The following is a 12,668-nucleotide window of genomic DNA, read 5'->3' as shown; positions in this document are numbered from 1 at the left end:
CACAAACTGGGTTTTTTGCTTTTTTGGTTTAAATATTTTTATTGAATGTTATTAGTATAAGAATACAATAGAACAAATCAAGCCCAACATCCTATCCCATCCTGCCACCCACCTCCATCGCTAGATCAGGTTTCACCACTTCTGAGAACACAATCTGATAATGGGCATGGGAGAACACTTCTGTCCTGTTGTGTTTACATCACTTAATTGGGCCAGAGATAGGCATTCTTATGCAATAATAAAAAGGAGACCTTAAAGGGAACCTGTCACCCCGTTTTTTCAGTATGAGATAAAAATACCGTTAAATAGGGCCTGAGCTGTGCATTACAATAGTGTATTTTTTGTCCCCTGATTCCCCACCTATGCTGCCGAAATACCTTACAAAAGTCACCGTTTTCGCCTGTCAATCACGCTGGTCTGGTCAAAAGGGCGTGGTGAAATAGCTGTTTCTCCCCCACCTCTTGCTTATCTTCCCGGCGTTGGCGTAGTGGTTCTCGCATGCGCAGCAGCCGAAAAAGAGTGCGATCTTTGCTATTCCCCTTGGTATCGGTGGCGGCGGCCATCTTCCTGAGGCCGCACGTGCGCAGATGGAGTGCTCTGCTTCCCGGGGCTTCAGGAAAATGGCCGCGGGCGCAGATGGAGATCGCGGCGGCCATTTTCCTGAAGCCGAGATGCGAAGTAAGCCAATTCACATATGAAGAGGGAAAGATCAACATTCAAAGTGTAGATACTATTTATTAGCATAAACGTCCCCACCCAAAATATTTCCACGTAAAGACAAGACCATATCGTGGTCAAATCCGCATTATGTATTTTACATCTTTGACACAAAGTGGCGTTCCAACGCCCAATATTATACAGAAACAGAGGTGTCCTACATACCCTTCTTCTATATATCCCACTTCTCTTCGATATACATTGGATATTGCTCCAATATTCTACTCTGATATAAAAAAATAAGTCCTGCTGTCCCTTCGTACAGAATATAATATATGAAATATTACATACCTTGAGATTATTAAACTTTTTAATGTATTCTTCTCTACCTCGGTCACTGTGGGTTTTTAGACTTTCAAGTTCCTGTTTCAGGAAACAACACATGTACATTAACAGCAATAAACAGTCTCTGATCTTAGATTTTGTATTGAAGCATCTAATAAATGTGTGCAAAAATATTTGTGAAGGGAGTGGGGGCAGAGTGAGCTGTGACTGTTATTAGACCTTGTGTTATCAGCAGTGTATTGTATCATTGTAATACTGCCCCTGAATATACGGAAAATGCTGTACTCTTCTTGAAAAGAAAAGAAACATAAGTATAAAAAAGCCCCAGTGGCCATTGTGAAAAATGCCATTTTTTAATAATGCATGTAACACTAACCCTGATTTAAGCAATAGGTCATTTTTCTGATAACTTCCCCTTTTGCTCTGACACCCTTAGGTGTATACAACTATTACATGGAAGACCATTCATTCAATTTTGCCTGCAGCAAGCAGTGTGTCTTCCCCTAACTGCTGATCGTTGGGGTAGGAGAAGCTAGACATTTAGTGATCACCTCTTCATTGATTTTAGATGAATGGCTGAATCCGCTGATTCTGACATATATGGGGAAATCTCCCCAACAGATATCAGGGCAGAAAAGAAACAGGCCATTGGATTTTAAACTTTTTCCAATTCTTTTGTTTTCAGGAGAAATAAGGCACTGCTAAAAATGTCTCCTAGCTCCTCATTGAAAACACATGAATGCTCAGCCATGGAGAAGGCCATCATACAAATAATGGTGGCCAAACACCCAATATCTGGCTCCGGCCTGATGGTCAGGAGAGACGTTGATCGTGTGTGTCTTATTTCGGACTTCTACAAGTCAATGAGTCAACTTGTCCGAGTGAGCATTGCTGTCACTGGGAGAGTTGGCTGAGATGGCTGTCAGCTGAGTGATCAACCGAAGCATAGTTCGACCGACAACCATCTAGTGTGTATGGCCTGGAGAGACAGATGTCTGCTGGACGGATGTTTGACTACATCTATCTCATCTGCATGGACAGCTTAATTAACCAATAACTTTTCTCCATACAAAAGAATTACAAGATATGTTATTGAGTCAATGATAGCAACGTGATAAATCAAGTTCTGACCGCACCAAAATATCAAGGTTTCCTATGGGAAGAAAGACTCTAGTGACCTTGGCACCATTGAAACCTCAATACTTCCAACAAGCCGATCTACACATAAAAGAACAAACCGAGGTGTAATGAAACTAGAGGTGCACAAGGTTAATTCCAGGTTAGACAACAAGATTGTGCGTTATGGTTGTAGATACAGGAACCACTCACAGGAAAGTATTCAGTGGGATAATGGTATGATCAATGCAAATGTGTCATTAGCTTGTAACAAAGCTTCTGTTCCCTGCCCCTACGGCACAACAACTGCTGTCTGACAGTTACACTTTAACAGATGGGAATGGGGATCGGGTCAGTTACTTGTCAAATTCATAACTTTTCACATTCACTTTAATGAAAGTGCAATTCAAAGTCATGCGGTTGAGAATAACTTCAGAAAATGTATGTGGTCAGTGTCCTGTGTATGTATCTATATATTTGGTAGGATTTGCTAATTTTTTATCTAAAAATGTAATAATAACAGTAGAAATGTTATTTACAGTAATTTTTGCACCTACTCTACATACATGACAAAGTTTGCAAAAATCTATGCGCATGCTGCAGAAACAATTCTGCAAAACCCATTTTCAGGTGCAAAGATTTTTGCAGCACATCAACCACTTGTGACCAAACCTTAGACTGGTTTTATAATTTACCTCTGAAAATGTCACAATGTATACGTCCAACATGCCATAGACTATAATCACTTTTCTTCTGGTATACGTTTGGGCCAGTATAAATGATGTATAACAGACTGTGCCTTTCAATACAAATTTATTTTAAAAAATATGGTAAATGCAAACAATGTCTTTTTTAGGATTTCACAACAGAAGCCGCCTGAAAACAGCCCAGAAAAGGCTCAAAACAATGAACACATGCATTTCTATGTGAAAAACGATTTGCTGTGCCTGTGTTTTGAACATCTTGTAATTGCTTCAAAAATTCCAAGCGGATAAAAAAGTGACATTTGCATTCTTCTAGCACTTACTGCACGGAAGCCGATCTATAGTTTACAATACAAGTCAATGGGAAGACTAAGACATCCGGATGTCTTTAGGAGCATTTTGCCATCAATTTTCCTGAAACCGGTTTCTTTATTATTCAGTGGAGTGAAAAAAATTAACGGAAAAAGAAAATGACAAATGACGTCACAAAAACCATGGGAAAACCTTCCAAAATACAGATGACCCAAACCATCAGAAAAACACTGAGAAAACAACCAAAAAAGACAACATAAAAGATGCTTCAGGAAATAAAATAGTTTCTTGAAATGTCCTCTGCTTGAAAAACATAAAAAAGACATCTTGCGCACAAACCTTAAGGTGTGTTCAGAATGAGTTGTTTGCTGAATTTTGGGAGCAGAAACTATACAAACACCACAAGTTTTTATTAGAGAATTGAGGAATGGGAATATGGAGGGTTTTTTTGAGGCAGTCTTAAATTACGAACTTCCTAATGGAAACTGTTTCAGTAAACGCTCCTTTGGGAAGTTTTTGGAGGAGTTCTTTGTTTCCTGAAGCAGTTTTTCAAATATTTTTACAGATCCTTTCATATTTTGCAACCTTTTAATTGGACTGTACCTAATTTGGAGCTTTTTCCATTAGGATCCACTTCAAAGAAGTGACATGCACTTTCTTTTCTTCCACCATGCGTTTTTTATTTGATGCAGGGGAGGGAAAAATGTTCAAAAGACTGAACATATGATCAGCAAATTGATTTAACAATAGAAATCAATAGGAAGAATTTTTTAAGCATTTTTTGAGCAAATATTTAGGACACAAAAGACTCTTCAAAAAGCTCCATGTGCACATACTCGTATAAAGCATATCTTTACGCCACCCGTACTTAGCCAAACACTGCCGGGAAAGGAATTTTATTCCTCCTGGCAACGTTCAGGTTTCAGTCACAGGGGTGGCGCCGGCGTGCGTTCAGTAACCGGGACTGACTGTAAGCCAGCCCAAATACAGAACCAGTGTCAGTCAGGGCCGGGGCCATGGTTACAGTTGCCATAGAGAGCGGTGACTGAACTGGCGCCGGTGCCACCTCCGTGACTGAAACTGGAATCCTGCTGAGGAGAATAAAGTTCTTTTTCTCCCAGCATCGTTCAGCTAAGTGCGGGCACCGGGCAGGTTAATAACGCTATTACCCTCCAGATGAACCCTACATCTGCAGGATAACAGCATTTTTTCCGGTGACAGGTTCCCTTTAAGGGTTCGCTCACACTGGCGTATATTCTCTAATGCGAGAAAATCAGGTCGGTTATGGAAATGGCGCTCGGCTCAGCTCTGTCAGATCTGAGTGTCAGTGCACTGTGTTCCGATGCTCTCGCATGAGAGATTTGCAGCACAGGTGCGGAGGAGACAGAGAATGTAATTTCTCCATCTCCTCCATTGTCGGCGTACGCTGTAATCGGATTGCACTTGGATGACATCCGAGTGCAGTCCGATGTTTCACACGCATCCTTAAACTTATAGGGTTGCATGCTATACGATTTTTGGATGCACTTGCAGCATGCTGAGATTGTTTTCACATGCCGAAACGGCATGAGATAATAATCGCTGATCAGCAGTGCCCCATAATATAACATTGGGCAGAGTGCTATCCTGTAAAACATTGGATAACACTCGCCTGTGTTATACGCCAGTGTGAGCGAGCCCGTTCAGTAATTGGCAACGCTTTGGACGCAGCACATGTCCCCTGCGTCCAAAGCGCTGCCGGCTATTGAATGCAGGTGAGTCCGCATGTGTTCACTGAACCGTGTGGATTTGCCGCATCCAATACATTGTACAGGTGAAATTTATCTTACATCTCCGCAAGATAAATGAACATGCTGCGGTCTGGAAAGATGCACTGCATGTCCGTCTCCACGGGGAATCCGCAGGCGTTTGTGCACGCATAGTGGCCATAGGATTTCTTGAAATCCCATCCACTATGCTGTAACATCTGGATGCTGCAGGTTGGACGCTGCGCAAGTACGTAGCGTCCAACCTCCGGTGCTTACTGACTGTGTGCACCTACCCTAAATCTTCTGATAAAAGAACCCCTAACTGTATCCTATTCCTGTACAATTGTAATTTGGAATCGATTTTATTGTTAATACAGCAAAAATCCCAAATCTCCATACAGTTTGTGGCTCATAACTGAAATAAGATATGATACAGTAAGTCTAAGTTCTCATTCACGTGTCCCTGATTTCTCATGTACCAAAAAAAAAGGTCCACTTTTCATCAGAGTTTTGGATCTCATTTTCATCATTGTTTGGTCGATGTCAGTTTTTAAAATCAATGTTTCATCAGTGGTTTCCCTGTATGAAAAAATAAATTGCGAAGCTTCTCCTATTCATTACAATATGAATTGCAGACAGAGCACGTGTTGCACACAGATACTATCTGTGATTTTCAAAGGCCCCTAAACTCTGTGATTGTTTTGCAGACACAAGATTTGAAAAAAACATGGATCCACGGGCAGCATAAATCCGATGATGGCTGCATGATTTCAGCCATATGCTGGGGCATTTAGAGAACATTATAGGTTAATAGTCACTGGAGATCCGCCCGTACGACTGGTCTTCCATGCGACTCGATCCCTGGCGGCATCTCCCTGCTCACACCCATCCAGTGACAGGTCTCTCCCTGCCTGCGAGTGTAAATGGAAGCAGTGAAACCCCTGAAGAGTCCCTGCATGATGTAACATTAGTGAGGAAAGACCTCCATCTGCTGGCCTGGTGAAACCAGGTGGAACTAATTTGTACCAGAAGATTTGGAGGGAAACAAGTTTTTGTACTATACCTGGTTAGGTGACTCACATGACAAAGTTCCAGGAAATAGAAGCCCTGCTCGCTAAACTGCAGGGATATTTGGTGTCTTAACGGAAAGTCTACATCACTAAAGTGCCGGTCATCGCCTGACTAGGTCCAGATGACGCCAAATGAGACCCAAAGATCAGACTGTGCCAGTTAAAAGCCAGAGTCCTGAACTGTGCTAGTCAAGACTCAGAGAACAGACTGCGCTGGTCAAGACCAGGACCTGCACCTTACGCCGGTCAAGTTCCAGGGATAAGAACACTTGTCAAGAGTCGAGACCAGTCCTTCTTGCCCTAGGCCCAGGAGACATCCGCCAATGGTCAAGCATCGAAAACCTGCAAGGAAACGGTGACCAGAGGGACAGTGTGAGTGAGCAGGGCTGTCACTTCCAGTTAAACATATCGTACAGGGGATGATGTGGGCTAGGACGTCAGGTGGGGAAAGGGCCGGCTGTTGCGTGAGAGGCTCATAGTGCTTTACTAGTCAGAAATATTTGCAGGCAGCCTAATGGGAAAAGCCGGTGACCCCCACTAGGGCCTGAATAGCAGGAAGATCGTACGTGATTACTCCCGTGAACGGGTGTAACCTCCTTGTAAAGAGAACATTAGTGTTATATACTGAAGAGCTTCCATTGTTATTACATCGCTATATGGTTCATTGCTGATTTGCTTTGTTTATTAGCACCGATTGTCTTATAACTGCTGTAAATTACACCGTTCACTGACTGTTCTTGCCTCATGTCCTCTGTGAGTTGCATCTGGTCACCTGCATTACACAAATATGAGGAGAGAAATGTCAATCCCAGGCAGTGGGCAGAAGAAGCAGCCATGACCCACCTGTGCATGTCAAAGTTAAACATATATGGCTGAAATCATGCAGCCAAGGTCTGATCATTGCTGTCCATGGATCGGGCAGCATGTATTAGTGGCTAGGTTCCTTTTAATGGCTAGGTGTTCAAACCGTGAAAACACAGAATACGTACGTGAAAAATTGATATCTGAATGTGGCGTAATGCTGCTTTCTTACTGTGTAACAGGAAAAAAGCACTGTTCATATTTTGGTGAATTCGGCACCACCATAAAATATAGAGACCCAGGACACCTCTGCTAAAATGTAAGTAAAACCTTCCAAGAAGTGCACATAGAGTAATAGTGATGTTAGCTAGAAGTATCTGCCTGCACCTTAGGCACTTCTGCTGTGTCTATGAAGCTGCATGCAGGTGATCATACTTTTCTGCCTCTTTTTTACTGATAAAGAGCTCTGAACTGAACACTTTTGTGTGAATGAAACTTGGCCCCTTCCCCTAGGCAGTCCCCCCCTACTTGCATAGGGCAGGATTACAGAGGGAGGAGAGTCATGTCACTCCCCTGTTCTGCTAGCACTAGGTATAAATTCCACTTCTCACAGTACGACAGAGTAGCCAGCAGCTCTTTCCAGTGGTCATTGAGATCCTTTGTAATCCAGTAACTTGTCACCATGAGCTTCTCCTCTTTTTCCACTTACTCTTCGAGACAACAGCGCCCCTTTACCTTTGGCTCTCAGTTTGCAGGGGGCAGCAGTGCTTCCAGTGTCCATGCTGGGGCAGGAGGCTCAGGTGCCCGGATCTCGGTATCCAGGGTATCTACATTGGGTTCAGGGTTTGGTGGTGGCTCCAGCGCTTTTACATCTGGAGCTGGTCTGCTAGGAGGTGTTCAGAATGAAAAGGAGACCATGCAAGACCTCAATGACCGCCTGGCATCTTACCTGGAGAGGGTCCGCAGTCTGGAAGGTGCAAATGAGAAACTAGAGCTGCAGATCCGTCAACATATGGAAAAGAAAGGACCCTCCAAGGACTGGAGCCCATATTTCAAGACTCTGGAAGCTCTACGGAAACAGGTGCGGACTTTTGTTTTTTATATACACATATCTTCATTTCTCAAACTAGAATTTTTATAAAAATGAATACAATATTAGAATTTTATAGCTAACAATAATCTGTTCAAGGCTATTTTCTTAGCAATATAGTCTTAGAATATAAGATATGGGTGATACAGACTCTCTGGGAAATAGGAGAAAATGAAGCACTTGGGTGTGGACAGGATGAGGTTAAGCGGATTCTCTTCCTGCCAGAGATGGAGAACGACAAACAAATCATTAGTGAAGTGAATCCTAGAGCAAGGCTCCAAGGATTAATGTTCACACGTCACTTGTTGAGCTGATCTGTATGTAATCTGTGATCATTTTCATATGCTGACCAAATCACTAAAGATGTATGACGTAATAAAACCATTAACACTATATAAGAACCTCACGTTGCTCATCACCTTTTACATCAACCTGCTGTACTTTTCTATTCCTTAAGTTTGGGGCTGATCTTATCTCATCTGCTTGCAGGTATTTGACAGCACAGTTGAGAACTCTCAGCTGGTTCTCCAGATTGACAATGCCCGTCTCGCAGCCGATGACTTCAGAGTAAAGTAAGTCTGATAGTCTGTTGAGCTCATACAAAGTTTCTTTTTCTCTACAATTAGCCAGGTGATCATAAACTTTTCTTATTGTATCAGACATGAATTATGATTTGACAAAGACGTGTAAAATTTGCGTTCACAACCAAGGAATATAGGGAAATTCTAGAACAAGGCAAAAGAGATGTCTATCTTCTACTTTCCCTTCATTCCCACTTCAGGTATGAGTCAGAGCTGGCTATCCGACTGTCTGTGGAGTCTGATATCACTGGGCTGCGCAAGGTCATTGATGATACCAATATATCCAGACTGAACCTGGAGAATGAGATTGAGTCTCTGAAGGAAGAGCTGATCTTCTTGAAGAAGAGCCATGGAGATGTAAGAAATAACAATTTGTTGGTTGGTGTAGAGAAATGGAAAACCTATAACATGGGAGCCAGGTTAATTTTTTTCTTGTGTTTTTGTAGGAGGTTAACCAACTCAATGCACAAATAGCTAGTTCTGCAGTAACTGTGGAGGTAGATGCCCCCAAAACGCAAGACCTTGGTAAGGTTATGGCAGACATCAGAGCACAATATGATGCACTGGCACAGAAGAATCGTGAAGATGCCGAGAAATGGTACCAGACAAAGGTAAGAAAATTATGTGGAATGACAATAATGTAAACCTTTTTTTGATGTGTTAAAAAATACTCTCAAATTTCTGGCCCATCTGTGGTTAAGTCGAGCATGTCTTGCTTGTGTACAGGTGGAGGAACATACAGTACAAGTCACACAGGACTCCGAGGCGCTTTACTCTGCAAGGTCCACCGTAACAGAGATTAGACGCAACATACAGTCTCTGGAAATTGAGCTTGAAACTCTACGAAACCAGGTATAAAAATGAATTTTAATCATCGTACAAAGCATGGGTGTCAGAACAACAGGCATAACAGCCGCGGTAGGGCCAACAGTAAAAGGCGGTACCACCAAATAACATGAGATGCGGTTAGAATCAATGCTGTGGATGGAGAGGGTAAAAATGGAAGGGACAATGGAAAACTTGAGGAAGAGATAAGTTAGAGTAGGATAGGAAGAGATAAGTTAGAGTAGGATAGTATCATAGACTTACCATTTCACTTGACACTAAGGGTGGTCAAAGTATGGTGGGGGCTTCTAACGTTTTTGCTTTAGAATCCAGGCACATGACATGTATGGTTCTGCTGGTCTCTGTAATTAATATAATTTCTCGATTTCACAGAAACTAAGTCTTGAAGGTTCTCTCCATGAAACTGAATCTCGGTATGCTATGGAACTGGAGGCGCTCGGTGCCAATGCCCAGGCTCTTGAGGCAGAGCTGGCACAAATACGCAATGACTGCCAGAGACAACAGCTTGAGTACCAGAGTTTACTCAACACCAAGCTAAGACTAGAACACGAAATCCAGACATACAGACGTCTTCTCGATGGGGATGATTTTGAGTAAGTGTCCCTTACATAGCCTATGTGTCCAGTGGCGCTTACAATCTCATTTCTTTATATTAAATCCTATTATCCGATTAAAGGGCATGTACAGAATTTAGAAAAAACAACCTGGCTGCGATATCATGAAACACTGCCACAGTGTCCCCAGGTTGTGGGTGATATTCTAGCTCCATACTAATGGAAATAAGCTGCAATACCATATACAACCTCTGGATAGGAGTTGTGCTTGGTTTATTTTTTAGAAAAGTTAGGCTTTTCTAATCCTGTACAATCCCTTTAACTGACAGGTATATATGAAAAAATGAAACAAAACAAACCAAATGGAAAACTCTACATATGCATGGGGTAAATGTATAAATGTAATGCATATTACCTTAGCTGGAGTAATGCTAACCCCTAGGTCACTGTGATGATTATATGTAGATCATCTCGTTACTATTCATCTAAACTTTCTTACATTTTCCATTTGTAGTCTCCAAGACGCAGTTTCAGCATCAACAACACAGACTGTGAAGAAGGTCATCACAACAACACAGAAGATAGTGGATGGAAAAGTTGTATCAGAAAGCAATGATACTCACGTCCTTCATTCCTAACTGACCTGTTCACCATCTGGAAGCATTATTTGACTGTCCTATGTATTTCAATAAAGATTTCAGGCTTTAAGTCATCTAGAAGTTGTGGTTATTACCGACGGGGCAGAGCTGAATGACTCTGGGTATACAGCATCTCATAGTCCTTCCTCTAAAACTGACCAGAGATAGATTACATTTTGTACTCAGTAGAGTAGAAGGACGGCATCCAAACTTCAGTGAAGTAAAAAAATCTTCATTTTATGGTGCCAAATACAGTGCAACGTTTCGACAATACACGTCTTTATCAAGCATGGCTGGTATTGTCGAAACTTGCACTGTATTTGGCAGAATAAAAAAGATTTCTCACTTCACTCAAGTTTGGATGCCGTCCTTCTACTCTACTGATGATTACTTTACCCACGTGAGCTCCTTGGAGATCAGGATGCAGCATCTGTGTGGGTATGATCACCTGGTTCCTGGAAGTCCTTATAGAGTGCTGCAGTTAACTTTCTTCATTACATTTTATAGCATAAGAAATAGTTTATGACATTCCCTTTTACTCCGATTTCAGACTAATTTGACCAATATCAGTCTAAATTCAGGTGAGGTTCACACCTTGAGGACCTTTGTTTATCTTAGGTTTAGCCAAAAATGCATTTACATGCAGAATACCAGGGTTTTTACACAAGCTAATGTAGCCTCGGCAGCACATCATGCTATGTAAACAGGACATGTGCTACCGAGAATAATGACAGCTCATGCACACATAACAAACCATTAGACCACGTGTACACGCTGAGTATTTGGCGATTATTTTTTTTTTTACCTCAGTATTTGTAAGCAAAAACCCGGAGTGGGTGAAAAATACAGAAGTGGTGACGTGTTTCTATTATACTTTTCCTCTTAGGCCGGGGTCACACTTGCGAGTGCAATGCGAGAAACTCGCACGAGTCTCTCGCATCAATACCCGGCACTGTCGCCGGCACACGAGAACGGAGTGTGTGGCTTCATGTATTTCTATGCAGCTGAACACTCCGGTCCCAAGTGCCGGCGGCAGTGCCAGGAATTCACGTGAGAGACTCGTGCGAGTTTCTCGCATTGCACTCGCAAGTGTGACCTCGGCCTTATTGTTCCACTCCTGATATTGGCTTACAAATACAGAGATAAAAAACTGACCAAATACTCAATGTGAGACCATGGCCTTACTCATTCGGTGCACATGGAAGGTGCAGTTGACCTGTCCAAACAGGTTATTAAACAACCATCTTGCACACTATTAGACTATCGGCCATTGGTTAACTACACAAGTCGGCCAGTGTAAGCTTAACATAAGCGATAAGAATTGGTCCTGAGTATCAAAGTCACAGAAAGCCTCGTTAAATGGGTTGTCCCTAGGAAAGCACCATTGCAATAGTCTCCTGATGACTTTACATTGCTGTTTCTGAATGGTCACCTGGAAGGGTGTTATAGTCAATGACTGTCCATGTACCTGCCTGTACAATTAGATGTTACCCAACATATTGCTATGCTGTACTCATGGTTACACATATATAATTTAAAGGGAACCTGTCACCCCCAAAATCGATGGTGAGGTAAGCTCACCAGCATCAGGGGCTTATCTACAGCATTCTGTAATGCTGTAGATAAGCGCCCGATGTTACCTGAAAGAGGAGAAAAAGAGGTTATAATATACTCACCCAGGGGCGGTCCCGCTGCGGTCCGGTCAAATGGGTGTCTCAGGTCCGCTCCGGCGCCTCCTATCTTCATTCCATGACGTCCTCTTCTGGTCTCCGCGCCGCGGCTTCGGCGCAGGCGTACTTTGTCTGCCCTGTTGAGGGCAGAGCAAAGTACTGTAGTGCGCAGGCGCCCGGCCTCTCTGACCTTACCGGCGCCTGCTCACTGCAGTACTTTGCTCTGCCCTCAACAGGGCAGACAAAGTACGCCTGTGCCGAAGCCGCGGAGCGGAGACCAGAAGAGGACGTAATGGAATGAAGATGGGAGGCGCCGGAGCGGACCTGAGACGTCCATCGGAGCGGGACCGCCCCTGGGTGAGTATAATCTAACGTCTTTTTCTCCTCTTTCAGGATACATCGGCAGCTTATCTACAGCATTACAGAATGCTGTAGATAAGCCCCTGATGCCGGTGAGCTTAACTCACCATCGATTTTGGGGGTGACAGGTTCGCTTTAAGAAATGTTCCTGTACAAAACTATCTTGTAATACCTTA

At 42.8% G+C, this 12,668-nt stretch overlaps 1 protein-coding gene across 1 annotated transcript; it reads left to right on the top strand.

Annotated features, from left to right (window-relative positions):
- Positions 1 to 7,360: 7,360 nt before the first annotated feature.
- Positions 7,361 to 10,536, top strand: KRT18 (keratin 18). Its single transcript, XM_077298027.1, has 7 exons — positions 7,361 to 7,834; positions 8,333 to 8,415; positions 8,625 to 8,781; positions 8,871 to 9,035; positions 9,151 to 9,276; positions 9,643 to 9,863; positions 10,339 to 10,536. Exons 1-7 carry the CDS (start codon positions 7,436 to 7,438, stop codon positions 10,460 to 10,462), a joined length of 1,275 nt encoding a protein of 424 aa, XP_077154142.1. The 5' UTR covers positions 7,361 to 7,435; the 3' UTR covers positions 10,463 to 10,536.
- Positions 10,537 to 12,668: the final 2,132 nt, after the last annotated feature.

This window comes from Ranitomeya variabilis, chromosome 3, assembly GCF_051348905.1.
Source record: "Ranitomeya variabilis isolate aRanVar5 chromosome 3, aRanVar5.hap1, whole genome shotgun sequence".
NCBI lineage: Eukaryota > Metazoa > Chordata > Amphibia > Anura > Dendrobatidae > Ranitomeya > Ranitomeya variabilis.
The sequence above is the reverse complement of the archived record's forward strand: the minus strand, read 5'-3'. Positions and strand labels throughout refer to the sequence as shown.

What these genes read in the sequence shown, in the direction of transcription:
- KRT18 (XM_077298027.1), top strand. Translation starts at nt 7,436, where the DNA reads ATGAGCTTCTCCTCTTTTTCCACTTACTCTTCGAGACAACAGCGCCCC. An exon ending in TGAAGAAGAGCCATGGAGAT is followed by an intron (nt 8,782 to 8,870) that starts GTAAGAAATAAC and finishes GTGTTTTTGTAG; the next exon opens with GAGGTTAACCAACTCAATGC. An exon ending in TTGAAACTCTACGAAACCAG is followed by an intron (nt 9,277 to 9,642) that starts GTATAAAAATGA and finishes TCGATTTCACAG; the next exon opens with AAACTAAGTCTTGAAGGTTC.